At 36.0% G+C, this 22,823-nt stretch overlaps 2 protein-coding genes across 2 annotated transcripts; one reads left to right on the forward strand and one right to left on the reverse strand.

Annotated features, from left to right (window-relative positions):
- Positions 1-13,628: 13,628 nt before the first annotated feature.
- Positions 13,629-16,954, reverse strand: drg2 (developmentally regulated GTP binding protein 2). Its single transcript, XM_086077270.1, has 14 exons — positions 16,808-16,954; positions 16,587-16,679; positions 16,187-16,347; positions 15,720-15,809; positions 15,576-15,636; positions 15,382-15,472; positions 15,221-15,293; positions 15,007-15,097; positions 14,835-14,932; positions 14,670-14,746; positions 14,510-14,598; positions 14,363-14,421; positions 14,223-14,276; positions 13,629-13,972 (listed from the first exon to the last, which is right to left on the reverse strand). The coding sequence occupies exons 2-14, from the start codon at positions 16,648-16,650 to the stop codon at positions 13,886-13,888; spliced, it is 1,095 nt and encodes a 364-aa protein (XP_085933396.1). The 5' UTR covers positions 16,651-16,679; positions 16,808-16,954; the 3' UTR covers positions 13,629-13,885.
- Positions 16,955-18,824: 1,870 nt separating this feature from the next.
- On the forward strand, positions 18,825-22,138 carry gfer (growth factor, augmenter of liver regeneration (ERV1 homolog, S. cerevisiae)). The gene is made up of 3 exons (XM_086079300.1): positions 18,825-19,225; positions 19,882-20,081; positions 21,361-22,138. Exons 1-3 carry the CDS (start codon positions 19,016-19,018, stop codon positions 21,521-21,523), a joined length of 573 nt encoding a protein of 190 aa, XP_085935426.1. The 5' UTR covers positions 18,825-19,015; the 3' UTR covers positions 21,524-22,138.
- The last annotated feature ends 685 nt before the right edge of the window (positions 22,139-22,823 follow it).

The raw sequence follows: 22,823 nt of genomic DNA on the forward strand, positions 1-22,823 counted from the left end.
AGTCCCTGTCCCTCTTAAACTAGATAGGTCCAATGTCTTTTGGGGAGGAGAAGTCGTAGTAGCGGAGTTCTCTTTTTTATTGACTAGGTTGGAATCCGACAGACCGCCCTTTTGCTCCTCAGAGGTATTTTTAGGCCCAAGCCCTTTTAAAAGATGGATACCTGATGGACCTGGTTTTTGCTCCTCTGAGGTGGATTTAGGCCTAAGTCCATTTAAAAGTTTGGTGGTGCTTAAAAGAGGTTTACCAGAAGCAGGTGGCATCTCCTTTTTCTTAGAAAGAGGTAGGAAAAGAGTGGATGTGCTTTTAAGGCTTCTCTTTGGTTGAGGTTTCTCTGGCTGCTTTTGTTTGGTTGGGAAACTAAATGGCGAAGTCTTTCCTGTGAGGCCGGCGATAACTTTAGAGGCCCCTCGGAGGTGACTCTTGGCATCAGCTGTCTTCTGCAACTTTCCTACAACTAGGGGTTTCTTCTGTTCCTCTGCAGCAAAGCCCATCATGACTTTGGAGGCTCCCTTGATTTGGACATCACTCATATTTTTCAGGTTGATTGCATCAATCCCTTTCTTTACTTGCAGCTTCTCATTCTCTTGCACGTCATCCTCATCATCAATTGTAGGTGAATCACTTGGGGGAGGCTGAGGACCCTTTAAAGCTGTCATTTTAAAGGCATTCTTAACAACTGCTTTACCTTTATCAATATCAAGAGGAGCCGTCACCTTAGCAACCACTTCTTCTTCACTCTCATCACTATCTTCTTCTTCACTTCTCAACTTCTCTTCTTCTTCTTCAGATTCCTCCTCCGACTCACTCACAGGTTTATTTCCTTTTCCTTTCTTACCACCGTCCTTCCCCTTTCCTTTGGTTGGTTCCTCCAATTTCTTTGCTCCTTTCTTGTCATCCTTCCCTGCCTTTTTTGTGTCCTTTGCTCCCTTCTTCGTCTCCGGTGGCTTGCCTTTCTTGGCAACTGATTTTGAGTCCGCTTTCTTGGATGGCATAATGTCGGCTAGTATGGACAAGTAGCCACACTGTGATTAAATTGATTGGTGTCAAGACAACCTCCTCTCATCATATCTTGTTTTCTTCATTTAGATCAAGTTTCACTCCAGAAACACTGCACACTGTAAACTCATGTCAAACTCAGTCAAGGCTGAGAACAAAAACAAACGATGATTATCAGTCCTGAATCCAAAAATTTACTTTGCTTATCCATCAAACGTTCAGTGAAAAATGTTGTCAAGGCCAAGTAAATGTAATTCCTTTCTATATTTGTTCATAGAATCAGAAAGATTCATTTGGAAGTTAGTGAAATCGGAATAATGAAACTGGTTGCTCATTAAATGTAAAAGTTGTATTATTAAACAATTTTACTTCTGCCTGTGGTGCAAATGTCTTGCCTTTGGTTCCCTGAATCCTCACAAATGTAGCATCCAGAAGAAAATATTTGTTCCTGGTCCTTGTTTGTCTTTGTAATTCAAATTAATTTACAAGGTCACACAGAGAATAAAATGCCTAGCGATGGAGTCTTAGTAGTCCTTTGTGTGGCTCCCATTGTCATTGTGTCCTCTGAGTCCTGAAGTGAATCCTCATCTTGGCTTCCATGCAATCTTTGCTGGGACGTTCCCTCAGCAAAGAAAATTGATAGCGGAGTTCATCTTGGCCCACAAAGGGTGCGTTCTTTTTTGTCCGAGAGTAAGTGTTTGCGCGCGGTCGCCCTCCCACTGTCAGAGCTTTGAGACCTGCTGCTGCCTTTTGTAACTCTCTCTGCTACGGCGACTTAATCCTGATTTGATGTCATCATATGATCATTCTGACAGTATCTGTGTGAGAGTGTGGCCCCTGGTGCAAAGAGCACCTTAATGTACCTGCTATACTGTCTCAGGGTAACCTTATCTGCGGACTCGTTTGGTTATAAATAATGCAGGCTGACTGAGCTGTTGCTAAACTGTGTCTGAGAGGTAAGCCACACAGAGTCAAAACACAAACACCTGAAGGCCTAGTGGTGGACACTGAGTAGAAACACCTTGTTGCCCATTCTCTTCTTTACATAAACGTTCTCCCTCATCAATGTTGCACACTTTGGGGTTTACGCTTAGTTATGGCTAGCTGAATATACACTCCATCCAACTTAATCCTTTAAATTACATCAGTTTTCTACTCACTTGATCAAATGAAAGTGACATCGCTATATGAACAGCAGATCCCCATTCATTATACAATATTGCAGTTTCTGACATTTCCAGAAATGCCAACATTCTCAACAATCACATACAAGTTCCACATAAAAACTGACCCAAAAAAATAAAAGCCTTTTCTAGTCATACTTGACTCATATCCCAAAACATTATATAAGTTGTCTCTACCAGGTTTTATTGAAAACTGCATGATGTTAATTCATTGATGATGGGCTGATATTCAAGGAGGTCATCTCAGTGGCAGATATGAATGTTTGATGACTGCCACTGTGTTCTGCCTACACAGCGCGGATAAAACATTCATCGCAGGTCGCTCTAAATATATCACAAAGCATCACCTCCCACCCCGACACACTCCCCGATCGACATATTATACATGCGGGCAAGTGTCAGGGGTTAACTGCCAGATAGCTCAGAGCAGATGGAAGGTAGATAGCTAAGGAACAAAAGGAAAGAGCTAATTACTGAACGGTCAACTAGTATATGAATTCATTTTGTAACATGCTGATTTCTGACAATGATCATAATCAAAAATATATAATGAATACAATATTAGTATGAGTTTTAGTAGTAGTAGTAGTAGTAGCAGTAATTGCAGTAGAAGCGATAGTCGCCAAATACTGTGGGGAATCATCATCGCAGAGCCTGGAAAATGTAAAGCAAGATACAGATCAAAAATATGCACAGGACTTTTTTTCGGGCTTCTCGAACGTGTCGAGAAAAATGGGGAAAAAAGATTTGTATATAGATGGACATATATTGTGAGCTACTGTTTCTAACGTAGTGTGGGTAGATCTTTATGCTCTTCGAGTTGAAGTTGCTGGTTTCAGTTCAAACAATATTCTCTGAGTGCCAGTTAAAGAAATAAGAAATATAAAGTAGCCTACATGGAATTATTTGAAAAATAATACAAGCGTTAGACACACTCATTATATACTTTATGTTAGCTAACAATTTAACATGCTTCAAAGGGTGAACTGCCTGGGAAGGACCTACTGTAAGATAGGATCTTGACATCTTCATCACATATCCCAAGAAGCAATGACCAGGAAAGTACGCAGGCGCGCGCACGCACACACACACGCTTGTAAAGGTCACGAGTCACCCAGGTAAGGTAAAGAGCTTGACAAAGAGATCTAGTTGATAATTGGTGTCAGGCAATGTACTGTGTTGACTTTGTTGACCTGACAAACATAAACTGATGGCAGACTATGAGAATTATTGTCATAACATTATTAAACTATATTATAAGGAAATTTACCACAGTACCAAAAAATATATAATTTTTTTATTTGATTAACATTAGCTAATATTAGCTTTTGGTAAAAATGGACAGTTTTTTATATAGCGCTTTTTATCTACTATATGGTGCCCAAAGTGCTTTACAAAGCCTCACATTCACTCATTCACACACACACATACACGCACACACACCCACACACACGTTTTGTCCAAAATTATGTGATACAATCTGAGGGACATTGTGTCTTGTGAGTCAAAACATACTCATAGAGGGCACAACAACAACAACAAAACCACCAACACTGAATTAATATTTAACCAGTTCCACACCACAAACAGTAAAATTACAACAAAAAACGAACAAATTAAGTCATACAACTATAATTTTAAAATGCAATGAAATAACACTAAGTGTCCCCATAACTTTTTTTTCAATTTTTCTTAGTCTACCTAATACTCATATTATTATATATTTTTGTATTCTATGGACTATATGCCACGGAGGAGGTGGGACTTCCGATTTCCGGGTTTTCACCCATCAACTTTCCATTTCCAGTTTGCGACGTGTGGGCCGCGTCCTAGTACTTGCGCTTCCGCCTTTGTGCCCCTCGGTTGCGCGTTGCCGTCGACGGGTGCGAGGCTGTGTGTAGTGTCTATCTCAGTGTCCGAAGCATTTCAGATAACCGAAACGCCCTCCCGCCGATGAACGGGAGCGCGCGGTTGGGGGGCGCAGGGGTGGGGGTGCAAGTGTTGGAACGTAGCCAGAAACGTCGCTGATGTGTAAAACCCGTAAATCAGAAGTTCGTGGCATCGACAAATCCACTTGTCAAGTCTTTGTACTCAGACCAAAGCTTAGCTGGACTTCTTTTGCGCTTTTACACAAAGCACCACTTCATGAGGATCTATCCCCCCAGAAACAACAACAACAATTTCAGGAACACCCACGTGCACACAGAATGAGGCCTTCATAAATAATTGCTAAAAACTACAGCCTGAGTCATCTATTCAATCATTAGATTGACAATGACGGACACCTGCTGCTGTTAACGAGACTAACTCCTTTTGCGCTGGCAGGCATTCAAGCCACCATGCACGTTTCAACATGAAAAGATACAAATTTGCTGGGGTAGTGGTACCAGTCACAATACACTATTTTAAGTTGATGTGTTTTCAAATTCAGTTTCTTGTGGCAATGCTCTAAATCGCACAGTTAACAAAGTATTTTATCATAATAAAACTATAAAGACTTCTCTATCATTATTTGTTGCTTACATATTAATGAATTATTTCAATGATATTGTAAAAGGGGGAGAAATGCCTGAGTGATAATGTAAATGTGTGATGCCACCTAGTGGTTATTGGACAACTATGACGTTACATTACTTCTATTTTGAGTGAGGGTCGGATGAAGCGCTCAAAACATGAGCAGTGGAAAAATAATTTTTTTTTAGAATTTGGAATTTCATACCAAAAAATGGGCACATAATGGAAATGAATCTGAGCGCTTGTTTACAAAACTTTCCAAAATACATTATATAGTGCTAAATAATTTTCCATTGATGCTAATGAGGACTCACATAATAGAAAATGGTTGTAAATAAGTTACGCAATCTTAGCTACTAAACATTATAAATAAATGGGACGTCACTAAGAAATATTGTAGATATTATTCATCACCAACATAAATTTATGTTAAATTTATTATTAAATTATATACTTGATCTTGGCATTGATTTTCAAATTTGCTTCTGACCTATAACCAAGTTAAGTGATTTTCTTTTTGGCTATTTTTCAACTTGATATTTCACAAGAAAGTTGAAAAACAGAGGGAAATAATAATTTGGAGAAAAAGTTCCATGTCAAATATTATTATTATTCATTTTTAATGAATACATATTAAATGTAAAAACATTTGAATGTCAAGGATATTAATGTTTTTCCCCAAACAATGAGAATGGCAAATACAGTATCTAACAAATAATATCTAAAATATCTAAGAAAAGTCTACATTTTTTTTGTCACCTTCTTTTGTCATTTCCAACCAGAATGACTTACAAAATTCCCTTAACTAAACATTTTGGGGCTTTAACATAATTAATGTCACACACTGATATCTGACATCAAAATATTACCCTTTTTGTATGCAGAAATGTAGCAAACTAGATGAAAAAAAAACACATATGTGACCTTCATCAGCCCATCTCTCATCCTTTCAACAACAACAAAACAGTAACCATAATCTTGACTTACCATCCTGCTTAATTTGAGCCACCGTCACTGGTCATTGTGCGCCAATATCCATCGAAGCATTTGCTTTGTCCACACAGTGTGCCTGTCTTTCTGCCTGGACCGCGAAGATCTTCTCTGGTACATCTACTCACGTTTTTATAGCTCTCTAAACACACACAAAGAGAGAGAACAAGGTTTCATGGATTACATGAGCATTCATACAACAAAGGCCTTCTATTTGCAAAATATATACAATGCCAGATGACTTCAATGCCATTTCTTAGTAAACAAGCTTCAGTTATACATGTTTGCATGTAGCCTGGGTAAACAAGTGGACAGCCCTATTGTGTGTTGATAGGTGGGATAACACGCACTCACACAACCAAGCTATCATCATCCCACACTTGGTTGCCAATGTCAAAGCCTGAAGTGAAACCCCCCCTGACAGAAGGTTGTAAGGCACTTGGTGTGTGTTTGCTTATCAGCGCACCACACATACACTTGCTGCAAAAAGACATCTCTCTGGCACACACACACACACAGGGTAAAATGTCGCAGTAAATGCGGGATGTAAAGGGTAAACATAGAGACAATAGACATAAACAGTGGATGGATGTTTGTACCCCCGTACAGATACAGTGAGGAAAATAAGTATTTGAACACCCTGTGATTTTGCAAGTTCTCCCACTTTGAAATCATGGAGGGCTCTGAAATTTCCCTCATAGGTGCATGTCCATTGCGAGAGTCACAATCTAAAATGAAAAAATAATAATAATAATAATTTTTCTGGCCCTCAAAGTCCTGTTACTGTGCCTTCAAAATGTCCACCTCCGATCTTACTTATTAATCTAATTTAGCAGCACCTTTTTGAAGTTGTTAGGTGCATAAAAGCACATGTGCACTGCTACCATGGGCAAAACCAAAGAGCGTTCCAAAAGACACCATAATGTGAATTACACCTTCCAAACAAATCTTCCTCCCACCAATTCACTATTTAAACATCATACACAACATATACACAGCTAAACTTGTGAGTGGGATCAAAGTTCATTTTGCAGTTGATGTCACGCGCATCTCTCTCTCTCTCTATAATTGTATAGAATATATATTGTGGTGATATTCTTTTTATTTTGTCTTCATGAGCATACTCAATATTGGAGAAATCCAAAAGTAATCCAGTTAAATTACTTTAATATTATGGTACTTGTATTACATTACTAACTACATTTTTTTAGCAGGTAACTTGTAACTGTAATGGATTACATTTTAAAAGTAACCCTCCCAACCCTGCTAACAAGTAACATGCCAATACCATTAATTTTGACGCTGGATGCAGCATCTTGTGTCTTGCTCATGCCCGACATTCACTAATGTGTGATGTGTGTCATGTTCACTGCATGCCGAGCTAAGAAATCCTATTGGCCCTTGAATGCTCTGAATCAATGGCAGGACAGCTTTTTCATGTTGAGAAAAAATAATAATAAAAAAATCGGTATATATATATATATATATATATATATATATATATATATATATATATATATATATATTTTTTTTTTTTTTTTTTTTAGATCGCTATTGCCAGATATGTTTTATGAATGTGACACTGTGTGTCAATGTGACACGCAAGCCACGCTTAAACCTATCTGACTCTAGTAAGCCTACTATAGTTTGTAAGGAAAGGTGAGTAAACAGGCTGACAACAGACTATTAATGTGTTTGTTCAGAGGTTCGCTATATGTCTGCTGAAGCACACACATCACAACACAACATCCACGTTTGCACAGTGTCAACAGTGATGTGATAAAAATGTGCTCGTCTTAAATAATACACAAAGAAGGATAATCAGACATTGTATGAGAACTACTCGCATGTCATTTGTCTGGAACAGTCAACATTGCAAACCATCTCCTCCATTACACATTAGCCACAATATTGGATACATTTTTTTCTAAGCAGAGTCAACAGCAAGAGCTGCATAAAAAAATCTGTCTTTAGAAAGACTGTATGATAAAAGTCAGTCTTGGTTGACATTGTCAGAGGTACTAATTAAACATTGAATAAACAAGCTTCATTTTTGGAGTTTGCATATTCTTCCTGTGCTTATATACTGTATGTTTTCTCAGAGTACAGCTTGTAAATGTGAATAGTTGCTTATCTATGTGCCACACCATTGACCAGCGACCAGTCCACAGTGTACAACACAGACTCTCGCCCAAAATCTAGGATAGGCTCCTGATACCCTAATGTGGACAAGCACTATAGAAAATACATGGATGGATAGTTTCCAATGGTGGAGAACTCATATACTGTTTAAAACACAATGCCCAAAAATAAGATGGGCTCATTTTAAAGGAAATTCTTAAATGGAGGAAGGGTCCACACCATAAAAGTGAATAGGTTATGCGGTTTCCGAGCCTGGTTGGAGGGTTTAGTTCAGGGGATGTCGTTAATATTTGGCAACTTTGTGCTTGTGAAGAAATTTGAGACTCTTTTTGTGATTAAGGGCTATAAGTATGTATGTATGTAATGTAATATATGTAATGTAATGTATGTATGTATGTAATGTAATGTATGTATGTATGTAATATATGTAATTTAATATATGTAATGTAATGTATGTATGTATGTAATATATGTAATGTAATGTATGTAATGTATGTAATGTATGTAATGTATGTAAAGTATGTAATGTATGTAATACATGTAATGTATGTATGTAATATATGTAATATATGTAATGTAATGTATGTATGTATGTAATATATGTAAATTAATATATGTAATTTAATATATGTAATGTAATGTATGTATGTCTGTAATATATGTAATGTAATCTATGTAATGTATGTAATGTATGTAATGTATGTAATATATGTATGTAATATATGTAATGTAAGTAATGTATGTAATGTATGTAATGTATGTATGTATGTTTGTATGTTCTGTATTTATGTATGTAATATATGTAATGTATGTATGTAATATATGTAATATATGTAATTTAATGTATGTATGTATGTAATATATGTAATTTAATATATGTAATGTAGTGTATGTATGTATGTATGTATGTATGTATGTATGTAATATATGTAATGTGATGTATGTAATGTATGTAATGTATGTATGTAATACATGTAATGTATGTAATATATGTAATGTAATATATGTAATGTAATATATGTAATGTAATGTATATAATGTATGTAATGTATGTATGTATGTATGTAATATATGTAATGTAATGTATGTAATGTATGTAATATATGTAATGTAATGTATGTATGTATGTAATATATGTAATTTAATATATGTAATGTAATGTATGTATGTATGTAATGTGATGTATGTAATGTATGTAATGTATGTAATGTATGTATGTAATATATGTAATGTATGTAATGTATGTAATATATGTAATGTAATGTATGTATGTATGTAATATATGTAATTTAATATATGTAATGTAATGTATGTATGTATGTAATGTATGTAATGTTATGTATGTAATGTATGTAATGTATGCATGTAATATATGAAATGTATGTATGTAATATATGTAATATATGTAATTTAATATATGTAATGTAATGTATGTATGTATGTAATATATGTAATTTAATATATGTAATATATGTAATGTAATGTATGTAATGTATGTATGTAATATATGTAATGTATATATGTAATGTATGTAATGTATGTAATGTATGTAATGTATGTATGTATGTATGTAATGTATGTACTGTATTTATGTATGTAATATATGTAATGTATGTATGTAATGAATGTATGTAATATATGTAATGTAATGTATGTATGTATGTATGTATGTATGTATGTATGTATGTAATATATGTAATGTGTGTATATATGTATGTATGCATGTACTGTATTTATGTATGTTATACATGTAATGTATGTATGTAATGTATGTATGTAATGTATGTATGTAATGTATGTATGTAATATATGTAATGTATGTAATGTATGTAATGTATGTATGTATGTAATATATGTGCTTATGTAATGGTAATGTAAATAGATGCACTGTTAAAACCTATACATTGACATTTGAGACTCTTTTTGTGATTAAGGGCTATAAGTATGTATGTATGTAATGTAATATATGTAATGTAATGTATGTATGTATGTAATGTAATGTATGTATGTATGTAATATATGTAATTTAATATATGTAATGTAATGTATGTATGTATGTAATATATGTAATGTAATGTATGTAATGTATGTAATGTATGTAATGTATGTAAAGTATGTAATGTATGTAATACATGTAATGTATGTATGTAATATATGTAATATATGTAATGTAATGTATGTATGTATGTAATATATGTAAATTAATATATGTAATTTAATATATGTAATGTAATGTATGTATGTCTGTAATATATGTAATGTAATCTATGTAATGTATGTAATGTATGTAATGTATGTAATATATGTATGTAATATATGTAATGTAAGTAATGTATGTAATGTATGTAATGTATGTATGTATGTTTGTATGTACTGTATTTATGTATGTAATATATGTAATGTATGTATGTAATATATGTAATATATGTAATTTAATGTATGTATGTATGTAATATATGTAATTTAATATATGTAATGTAGTGTATGTATGTATGTATGTATGTATGTATGTAATATATGTAATGTGATGTATGTAATGTATGTAATGTATGTATGTAATACATGTAATGTATGTAATATATGTAATGTAATATATGTAATGTAATATATGTAATGTAATGTATATAATGTATGTAATGTATGTATGTATGTATGTAATATATGTAATGTAATGTATGTAATGTATGTAATATATGTAATGTAATGTATGTATGTATGTAATATATGTAATTTAATATATGTAATGTAATGTATGTATGTATGTAATATATGTAATGTGATGTATGTAATGTATGTAATGTATGTAATGTATGTATGTAATATATGTAATGTATGTAATGTATGTAATATATGTAATGTAATGTATGTATGTATGTAATATATGTAATTTAATATATGTAATGTAATGTATGTATGTATGTAATGTATGTAATGTTATGTATGTAATGTATGTAATGTATGCATGTAATATATGAAATGTATGTATGTAATATATGTAATATATGTAATTTAATATATGTAATGTAATGTATGTATGTATGTAATATATGTAATTTAATATATGTAATATATGTAATGTAATGTATGTAATGTATGTATGTAATATATGTAATGTATATATGTAATGTATGTAATGTATGTAATGTATGTAATGTATGTAATGTATGTAATGTATGTAATGTATGTATGTATGTATGTAATGTATGTACTGTATTTATGTATGTAATATATGTAATGTATGTATGTAATGAATGTATGTAATATATGTAATGTAATGTATGTATGTATGTATGTATGTATGTATGTAATATATGTAATGTGTGTATATATGTATGTATGCATGTACTGTATTTATGTATGTTATACATGTAATGTATGTATGTAATGTATGTATGTAATGTATGTATGTAATATATGTAATGTATGTAATGTATGTAATGTATGTAATGTATGTAATGTATGTATGTATGTAATATATGTGCTTATGTAATGGTAATGTAAATAGATGCACTGTTAAAACCTATACATTGATAGTGAGCTGTAAACATTTGAGTAGTGCAACTGAATGAATACAGGACTGCCCTCTTCTGGTGAAATGAAGATCCTTGCATAAAGATTCTCTAAAACAAATGGTAATACAAGACTGTATTTTCTATACTGTACAGTCGAACTTGAAACTGTTCACACCTTGGCTGAAGTTATTCTAATAGTTTCATTATCGTATATGTCCCAAATAGGTGTAATTCAACAGGAAAAACAAGATATTCTTTAAATGATTTGCAATGTCCTTGTTTTCTTATTTTCCCATGTACGAAATGATGCATAACATCTCAATTCATGCAATGTTCTAAACCAAACACACGGTATGTACATAACAGCAGGGCACAGGATTGGAGCAAAGGATTGTTTCCTCATTTCCACTACATATATTCATCCATTCAATAAATGAAGGGGGTAAAAACTATACATGTACCTATAGCAGAATTCAAAGTAAACATGGTGAAGCTGCATTTAGCTGTTATGCTACACAAATGGAATAAGCTGGCAACAGAAGCAAAGTCAGCCCCGAGTGTAAAACATTCATTCCTTTACCCAAACCTTTGATTAAGGTCTTCTAAACATGTCAATCATTTTTTCCTTTTAGTTATTTTAGAAACCTACTCTTATTTCTTATTTTTTACCATGTTTAATCATTGTCAATGTACATTCTTTCGGTCATTTTTGTAAGCTTCTTTTGTTTTCTCTGCTTTGCTTTTGAACGTCATTGGCTGTTGCGTTTGTTGATGCTTCTAGTCGTTTTTTCGCGTGTGTGAAGCACATTGATTTGCCTTGTGTATGAAATATGATATAGAAATAAAGCTGCCTCGCTTTTCCAGTATGTGTACAGTGGCTCGATGGTCTTGTGGTCTGAAATTGATGCACAAAATTGTTTTACTGATGAGAGGAGAGGAACGTTATGTATATTATGTGGTTGATATCACTCAAAGACTAGTATACTAATCTTTTATGGTTAGTACAGCTGGGTTGGGCAAACTTGTTCTGATTTTACAAAAGGGGCAGATAGGCCCGATCATTAGTAGAGTTGGATACAGTATAGAAGATTTTTTTTTAATTAAAAAAAAGATTGCATTTGTATTTACTTATTTTCTTTTTAAAGGTCAAGTTGATTAGTTAAAAAATACAAATACACACAAACATATTTTATAATAAATAAATTAAAATTAATAGGATAATGTATTAAAGGAAAAATGAATGAAACATTTTAAATAACGAATTTTTGGAGAAAACAATGAATGCAATATTACACGACTTAATAGAAATGCTCAGTGGGCCGGATTGAAGGATAGAGCAGACCACACTTTCATTACATTAGTTCATAACAGACAACATACAACAAGCTATACAGACTAAATGTTTTTAGTCATTTAAACCAAAAAGTACTTCTTGAAATTAACTTTACACACTGAGACAAAACTGTGATGAGAATGCCCATGAAAGAGCACAATTGTAGCCGAGTCCACTGCCAACACACACACACAGCATTCAAGTAGCATCAAGTGTCTGCTCTACTCAGTCCACTGTACCTGTTTCTCATCTCCCTCCAGCAATCATCCCTCCATCATTCCTCTCTTCCCACTCAGGTTATTCCAAAGTGCTTGCTGCATGGCTCCTTACTACTACACATATTGAAGACATCTTTCATTAGATAAATCTTGAAAGAAGGCAGAGGGGACTCATAAAGCCCCTCTCCCTTTGGCAAAGTGTTTCCCCGCTTCTCTTCCTCTTCATCCAAGAGATGCTGCTCAATTTTTAATGCTGCCATTGTGCATGTGGGCTCGTGTGTGTGTGTGTGTGTGTGTGGTCTTGTTTGTATCACATAGTAGGGCCAACATTCTGGGATTTCACAAAGTTGTGGGGCCCACCCTTCCATGTGGGGCCATTTTGCTGGGACTCATCTCAAGACTTAGTTTTAGAGTTTATGTTTGAATTGGGTTATGGTTGAGGTTAGGGTAAGGATTAGGGGTAGGTAATCATTTTTGATGGTTGGGATTAGGAAATGCATTATGTCAATGAGATGGCCCCACAAATATAGTATAAAAAAAAACGTGTGTGTGTGTTGGCTGGGAGTTTTGAGAAGAAAAAAAAAAGACAAGCAGCTGTGCGGTTGGGATGAAGGGAGAGGAAGCGTGGGGGAAGGGTTCAAAGGTGAGAGACCCTTACCTGCTGCATCGTGAGGTCTAAGGCAGCAAGTAATAAACCATGTGAGATGTTTCAAGCATAAAACAATCAAGCACTTTTTTGTTTTAAAGTTATGGACTTTATTCTTTCTTCCTAATGTCTCTCTTCATCAATGAATTTAGTCGTAGAAATAAAAGGAAAATGAATCAACTTCAGCCCAACTCCGACCTGCTTTGTAATTGTTTTTTGTTAAAACTAATAGAGTATAAAGAGATGTGTGGGTGCATTTCCATTGCAGACCAGTGTAAGTCCACCTTCTCCGTCCATTTTAATGCCAGTGACAGCTCTTGCAGAGTGTCCAAAATGAGCGAAGGACGTTTTACTTCTTGACGATCTGAATGACATCCTCGTGCTCCATGACATGCGTCAGGCCCACCCTCTGAGGACTGTACTTTGTGCTGGTGCCCTGCAAACCGGCGCAACACTTTATTCTGGGTAACTTCTTTAAAACATCTTCACGTTGATCTAATTAGCGTTAAAAGTGATGAGATTAGCTAACAAGTATTTCAAAGTGCATCAATATTGATAGGTCATTAAAATCAGAGATTCTCCCCCATTTAAAAATATAACCATGAATTGATTGTTAACCTTCCCAAAATATAGCCAAATGGCCGCCCCCTGAGTCAAACACACTGGAGTGCTGTGTAAAAACTTACCCAAACCAGTGCGTACTTGAATTGGCTCGCTAAGGTTCTGTGGATGCGATGGCACTGCAAACAAACATATGCAATGATGGCCTCAAGTAACCCCAACGTGTGGCTCTCTGCGGCAGATCTGCTGGGAATCTACTACTGACCACATGTTCTACGTTTGCTCCTCTTCTCATGATGATGGCGTCCGTGAAGTCTGGGCGCTCTGATTGGGTGAGAAAAACGACACGGCTTGATGAAAATGAACGCAGAAAAGATTGAGAAGCCAGGCGGCAATGTGTTGTACACAGTACCTCCTCTTTTCTTGGTGAAAATGCAAATCAAAGCCAAGTATTCCCACAGGGTCTCGAGAAGGTAATCCAGGTTGAGTTTCATCCCACAACTAGTGAACGAACGGCAGTCAGTTAACCACTAAACCCACACATGCAAAAGCAGCAAATAAAATTGGCTGACCTGATTACAACGCTGTGAGGTCTGCGAGCCAGGCGGTCCACCTCCTCAATAGAGATTTGATCCACTTTATTGTACACCTGGTTGACGCACAGACACCAATATGCATACATGAAAAAAAAAACACAAAGCGACTCAAAAAGAGTCTTAAAAAAAACAACAACTGACATATAGACAAGGCATGTAAACTCGGTTCCCGACAAGGACGTCAATGAACTCGTCCGGCGTGCTGTCCTCCCTGAAGAGGACTTCCGCGTTAAAGATTTCTGGTGGCCGGTCAAAGAAAATAAGAGCATCAAGCGCTCATTTGCTGCACTGCGTTCCTGCTTGTGAAGGATACTGTACTCGTGAAGGATGAGCTGAACGAGCTTCTCCGAGCAGTGGGTGAGAGGTACTGTGGAGTTGTAAGAGAGGCCACCGCCTTTCTTTTGCTGCACAGACATAGGGGAGGAAAAAATAATAGAACACATTAAGTTTGTCAATTGGAATACAGAAGAGTGGACAATCTAAAGTTTAATGCTTTCCAGGTCATACAATCCAGAAAAACAGCATACCTTGAAATATATATTGGGTTTTTCCCTGTTCAGCCTAATGCCCACTGACTCCAACTCTTTTTCTAAAAGTATCCTAGAGAAAAAGGACAATTGCCACAGCTGTAATCGAGTCCTGACACACAGATGTGCGCACACAAAAACAAACACTTTGCGGCAGTAACCTCTGGACGTCGCCTTTGGTGGCATCCAGCATCATGATGACAACGTCCGCTGTCCTGGCGACGGCGATGACCTGACGACCTCTTCCCTTGCCTGTCAGTGTATGACAATCGTGCAATAATCATCAACACTGGGACAGTCTGACGAAATGGATTACAGCTGCTCACTCAGCAGACATGATCGAGTAGTAGAGTACCTTGAGCGGCACCCTCGATGATTCCTGGCAGATCCAGCAACTGGATGTTGGCCCCTTTGTACTAAATGTAGAGAAACATGCAAGTATGAGTAGAACAAGAGCCACGATAACACATTGGATGTGTAATGATGTGAATGAGTGTACCTCAATGACACCTGGTATGCAAGTGAGGGTGGTGAACTCGTAGGAGGCGGCTTCACTGGCAGTTGACGTCATCAAGCTGAGGAAAGTTGACTGCGGCACACAAAAGTAGTCCCAATATTTAACACATGAAATCTTCTTTTTGATAATTTTTACAAGTGGTCTTATGAGCAGATTGAGCACTTATATTTAAGTGCTTGCCAATACAGAGTACCGATACTTGATCATTAGGGGTGTGCCCCCAAAAAATTAATTGATGATTGATTGATTGTTTTTTTTCAGGTTGTTTTCTTGAGCATCCTGTTGGTTTCACTCAAAGGGGACTACGAATGTAAATGAGCTGTATGCAAACTTCGGCACATTTACGCAGATATTGAAGTTTTATTATTAAAGTGGGGAAAAAAATTCTCACCAGCGTTCAGATTTTCATTACGGGACCACAACTCCATCAACAAAATAGGAAGACATACCTTACCCACTGATGGGAACCCAATAAGAGCAACACGTGCATCTCCAGATTTCATAACATCGAAGCCTTCGCCTTTTGCCCCTGCCGACTTGGAGGGCTCCAGCAACTGAGACCTGTATTTTGCTAATTTGGCCTTCAGCAAGCCCAGATGGTACTCAGTGGCTGTGGAAGAAAGGAAGGAAATCACTGTGCAGGCCAAGTCAAGTGTCATCAACCTCACTTGTTGGTGCAACGACAAGGCTAAAACGAATTGTTAAAGTTGTCACTTTGATTAAATAGCACATAGCAACATTATTTTATTGTTTTCAAGTCAGGTTTAACAATGATATACAATTGCCATAAAACACTCCAAAGTTCTTCCATTATGCTAGCAGTAACCTCGCCACTTGCTCCCACGTTACCTTTGTTTTTCTGCGTCCGAGCAATTTCTCTCTCTATTTCGGAGATTTTCTCCAGAATCCCCATATTGTCAGTTTAGCTGGACTGAAGTTGCTCTGTCAAATGAAGAAAACCCATACAAAACGTGTCAATGCAGATAGGTTAGCCAAACCGCTAAAAAGCTACGCAAGAAGATTGAAACAGTTGGAAAACACATTTTCAAAGGATGATAACTCAAACCCACAGTTGTTTAAACGAGGATCCGCATACAGCTTAAAAGGCTGCAATAATACACGTTTACACTTTAACATAAGCTCCACTGCTCGGCATGCTCCCGATGGCCAAATTCCTGGCAGCCTAGTGCAACTGGGGGCAATGCTTCTTCGTTTGCAACGGCATTGGCCTCCGTGGTCTTAAAGTACAATACTGCCATCTTGTGTGGGGAGTGTGAAACGACATAAAATGTTGAAATAAATGCGTAAAAGGTTTATTGTAAAAAAACAACAACAATAAAATCGTGTTATTAATTTTTTACGCGAAGAAGAACATAATGACGAGAATTAACTTTTGTCTGAAGCTGCATTAATTTCAACGTAATGGAACAAATGTATTTACAAGAAAGACAACAGTTTGTGGAGTTGGGGGAATTTAAATCAAAATGTTTGGATATGGTATGTGGTGTCCCTCAGGGGTCAGTGTTGGGGCCAAAACTGTTTATATTGTATATTAATGATTTGTGTAACGTGTCTCATGTATTGAAGTTTGTGTTATTTGCAGATGACACAACTATTTTAGTTTCTGGTGAGAAAATACAGTTTATTTTGGATACAATTACCTCCGAATTTAAAAAAGTAAAAACAAGTTGTCAATAAATGTAAACAAGACGAAATTAGTTGTGTTTAGTCATGTTAAAATAGGGAACTGCGCAAGATTGCAAATTGAAGGTGTAGATATAGAAAGAGTAAATTAGATTAAATTCCTGGGAGTAATTGTTGATAATAAAATCTGATGGAAACCACACATACAATATAATGGATCCAAACTCTCTAAAATCATCTCCATTCTGACAAAAGTCCAACATTTTCTCAACCAAAAAACATTCCACATTCTATACTGCTCTCTAGTATTACCATATTTAAATTATTGTTCAGAAGTTTGGGGAAACACTTACAAGACATCATTGCAACCTCTGTTTCTGTTGCAAAAAAAGAGCTACAAGAGCAGTCCATAATGTAGGACATTCCCACCACACCAATACACTGTTTCAACAATCTAAAACTGTAAAATTATTTGATCTTGTGGAATTCAATACTGTACAATTGATGTATAAAGCTAGACATAATTTACTTCCGGGAAATGTTGAAAATATGTTTTCAGAGAGACAGGGAGGTTATGGTTTGAGGGGAATTCATAACTTAAAGACAAAATATTCAAGAACAACACTGAAGAGTTTCTGTACATCTGTATGTGGAGTGAAAATTTGGAACAGGCTGAATACTGATTTACAACAATGTCCAAACATAGACCAGTTCAAAAGGAAATATAAAATCAACATTTTTGAAAAGTATAGGGAAGAAGAAGTGTTTTTCAAAGGAAAGTAACATTGGTTGATGTTATTATTACTATTGTATTATTATTAGTATTGTTGCTATTGATAAGGGAAAAAATAGGCACACTGTTCAATGTGTTCACTATTAATAATTACTATAATAACCTTTGTTTGTTATTAATAATCAAGATATATTAGCTGTATGCTAGCAGTTTTTTTTGTTTGTTTACTATACATACCTACTATTTATTGTGTAACTTATGTTAAAAGGAGTAGGACCTGATAAGTTTATGCTTCTTCCTACTCCTTTTCGAACATGTATGTGTAGCTCATGACTAGGTGAAACACTGTGGAACTTTTTCATGTTGCTTTTGTTGCTTGAATGTTGTGTTTGCTGTTTTGTTTTATATGTTTTTTTTATATTTTGTCTTTACACATGTACTTGTTTTTTCTTTATATACATGTTCGAAATAAAATTAAATAAAAAATTAAATTAAATTGGGTTGTAAATGTAAATCAGTGCGTCTCCTTAAAGGCCGGCAGGGAAGGCCTTTGTCACCCTGATCTCACTACTGCTACAAGGGAGCCACCATTATCCACATTTACGTGATTTATTTAATTTCGATGCACCGTCACTAGGTGGTACTGTTTACCAACGTTACACATGTCAACTCCGCCCCGTTATGTCGTCACACCCGGAAAGCCGTAAACACTTTCTGGACACTCGTTTCCGTCAAAGACACACAGACAAGTAGGCTACAGGACTTACATCATACGGGGAAGCATGCAGATTACGCATTTTGGCTCACTACTAAGAATATTACTTTAAAAACATGGATCATTTTGCAGACTGACAACCAGTCAACAAATAACTACTTTAATTTAGCGGGTCGGAGGACAATCATGTCTGCGTCTTCATCCCAGAAAGGCTCAGCAGCCTCCAACTCACCTGCTTTTGACGGTTTTCCTTTTGCGGTGGCCGGTAGAACTAAAGAGGACAACTCCAGTGGGGAGCAGCAGCCAAATGGAGTGAAGAAGAAGCCGTGCCGCGCTTGTACGGACTTTAAATCATGGCTGAAGATACAAAAGCAGCAGACGACAACTGGTGTGCAGGTGACATGAGATCAATGCAGGTGTTTAGAACAGCGGTCGGCCGGTCGTCAACCTTTTCTTTTTTGTTTTGCGCGAAGGACTGGTTTCACGGAAACGGCATAGACGTGAATAAAACCACATTATTAATAAAAACTCACCATTACGGTGAATGTATTAGGTATAATTATTGGGGAACTATGCGCTTCTCTTCAACAAGATTGTCCAATCTTGAGTTGTGGAATTTAATATAGAAAATATCACGTGGAAGGAGCTATGTTGAAGTGAGTTGAGTTGAGGAGTCTCATTTAGTCAAAAACAGTTGGCTGCCATCCTGTGGCATCTAATGGGTCAATACTAGTAGTCAATAGTAGGTGCCAATAGTGTCTCTTAAATTTAGCTTTCTTGTTCTTGTAAGTTGTCAGCTCTTCTGACCATTTAACGTTCTCTTCTTTCCAATCAAGCTCTCCAAAGGGGTTTGTTCTAAGCTCATTATTGCCAATTTCTGGGCTTGCTTTTTACTACAGTATCATGTGACACAGGCAAGGCGAGCGCAGCTGGTTTTCAAAATGTAAAACTTTCAGTTGAAGGCAGACTACAACTAACTCCCACAAATCAACTGAAAGCAAATTCTGCTGTTCAGCACATCATTGTTCAATTTCCTTTTTAATCCGTTTCAGGAGTCCCAAGCTGAGCAAGAGCCCGAGTGTCCGCTGGACAGGCAAGAGTTGGGACGTAACACCTGGTCCTTTCTGCACACCATGGCTGCATATTATCCTGATAAACCTTCTGTCAGCCAGCAGCAAGAGATGGGCCAGTTCATTAACCTCTTCTCCAAATTCTTCCCCTGTGATGAATGTGCAGAAGACCTTAGGAACAGGTAAAACGCTTTGGATTTTGGATTTCTCATTATAGTTTTTAACTTTGTTTTTAATTTTAATTTTAATTAGTTGTAATAGAGAAGGTTTGTTACTTGTTGTTTTTTCAAAAATACAGTTTTGAATTTTTATGAGTTTTAGTATTAGTTTTGAATTTTTTTATGTACAGTATATGGAGTATTTGTGAAGTGCAAGAAAAAAAAGAAGCTCACTAGGTATTGTGTAAGTAAACTTGAATTCCAAAACGACTAAAAACAATCTAGTTTTTATTTTTATTAAATAATAATGTTTTTGGGGGTTGTTGTTGTTTTTCCAATTTTGTTTTTTTGCTAGTTTTCGTTAACTACTGGTATATTAACTCATTCACTGCCATTGACATCAAAATTCATGTGAACTATTTCTATTAGTTTAACATTTTTTTCATTAAATTTTTTAAGAAAACCTAGAAAAAAATTTGGGGTAAATTTATAACAGATATAAAATTTGTGATTAATCGTGAGTCAACTATTGAAGTAATGCGATTAATTATGATTTAAAAAAAAAATCGTCTGACGCCCCTTTTTTTAAATAAGGCGTCAGGCGATTAAATTTTTTTCATTGTAGTTTATCACATGACTTCACTAGTTAACTAACGATTAATCACACATTTTATATCTGTTATAAATTTACAATAAAAAAAGTCTAGGTTTTCATACTCTTGTTAGCAAAAGTGAAAACAAATTTTTAACTAATAGTAATAGTTCAAATGAATGTTTGACGTCTATAGCCGTCAATGGCAGTGAATGAGTTAAACTTGATGAGACTACAGAGCTCCAATCAATGCATAGTAACACAACACAACTTTACATGGTGGGAATTAAATAAAAAGGGGTTCGGGCTCTCTGGTGTATTGTATTTCCTTATGGATTTACTCAACTGCAGAGTACTAGGGATATAAGGTGTCAGCTTTGCTGCCAAATCATGGGTGTAGAAACTTGTTGTGGTGGCAGTATTATGTAAATATACTAGTTCGTGAACAAATTTTGAACAACTCAACATTTTTTTAAGAAACAAAAGATTTACTTAGTTGTACAGTTTCACACTCGATGGGCACTGCAGACCCGACTACTTGCATACATGTAATTAAAAAGTCAAATTTCCATTATGGGCCTCCACTTTTCTCAGAAGAAAAAAACAGTAACTGCAATTAATAATCATCGATGTTAGCCAATTTGAGAAAATACTGTATCTTGTCTTTGTCAGAGGCATTTTTTTTTAGATGACATCATTTCCTCCCCGCAGATTAAAAACCAATCAGCCGGACACCAGGAGCCGTCATGCTCTGTCCCAGTGGCTCTGTCGACTCCATAACAACATCAATGTGCGTCTGGGCAAGGCTGAGTTCGATTGCTCTCGAGTTGATGAGAGGTGGAAGGATGGATGGAAAGACGGCTCCTGCGATTGAAACTCTCATGGAACTTTTGAGTGTGGATGCTGCCTGCTTTGGAACATCATGTGACAGCAAATTAATACATTTTTCATGGATTGTCATTCCCATCAATAAAATTAAAGGTGGGGTCTTAAGTATTGACCGTTTGCGTTTGTAAACAAACAATTCAAAACGGACTCCTCACTTGGCTCAACTCCCCCACTCTTCTCGTCAACATTGCGCCTGCCTTCAGCGACACGCCCCCCGCCCTGTGATTGGCTGGAGGGGTAAACATTGTCTCTCCGCCCAGAAACGTCCCTTATATGGCAAAACACAACAAAATGGCATAATACAGGCTCGGTGGTGGTGGTGGTTGATGGCAAAATGACCACCACACATTAACGAAAGCCCAAAGGTGTTGATTGAGAAGGATTTCACATGTATACGTCCAGTGTTTATGAAGTGTTTGTTTCTGAGTGAAAACTTAAGACCCCATCTTTAAGGGCACAAACAAACTATGTTGTGGACCAACCCTAATACTGAAACATTTGTCACACTGTGACAGGACACTATTGAGTCTGGACATCCATGCTGTGTGTTTGTTCTCATTGCAACAAATTAAACATTAAAGTTTTTGTGTGTGTTATTTTATCAAGCGGTTTGATGTCATTCTGCATTGTGAGACCATCAAATAACATCCACAACATGTTTGTATGTAAATAGAATGGGAATATGAAATGTTCAAGAAATATTGATTGATCATGACAACTTAGTTACAAGCTAAAAGACTTCAAAGGTCAATTGCGATATGTCATCTGTCTGTGTGGATGTATATACACCTAAGCTATTAATAGACTCTAAAAGGGGGACACTACATGCTACCTGTGTAAGGATACAAGACTCTAGTACAGTAATCCCACAACACATATGCGTTCACAAATTTGTGAATACGTGCACTAATTCGTATATGTGTGAGAAGCAGAAGGCAAAGCTGTGTGGCTTTTTTATCTAATTAGTTTAGTTTAGATTTTTTGGGGGGCGAAGAATTGTTCACTATCTGCTGATTGATGTGGGGTTTGCTGCCACTACCTCATACTCATAACTCGTAAAAAAAAATGGCAACAGGCTTGTATCTCGAAAAACTCCTCAGTCGGGTCATTCTGGGTATAATATGATAAATTTCATATTACCTCTCTCACAGACTCTCCTACTGATAACTGAAAGTTCAAAATGGCCCGTCGTGGCAATTAACTTTCTGAAGAACTGAAAAAAGAGCTGTTGCTCTTTATGAAAAGGGCGGACGCTATAAAATGCCAATACCCTGAAAGTGAGCTAC

This window comes from Leptonotus elevatus, chromosome 1 (assembly GCF_054856555.1).
Source record: "Leptonotus elevatus isolate MCC_2025b chromosome 1, RoL_Lele_1.0, whole genome shotgun sequence".
Classification (NCBI taxonomy): domain Eukaryota; kingdom Metazoa; phylum Chordata; class Actinopteri; order Syngnathiformes; family Syngnathidae; genus Leptonotus; species Leptonotus elevatus.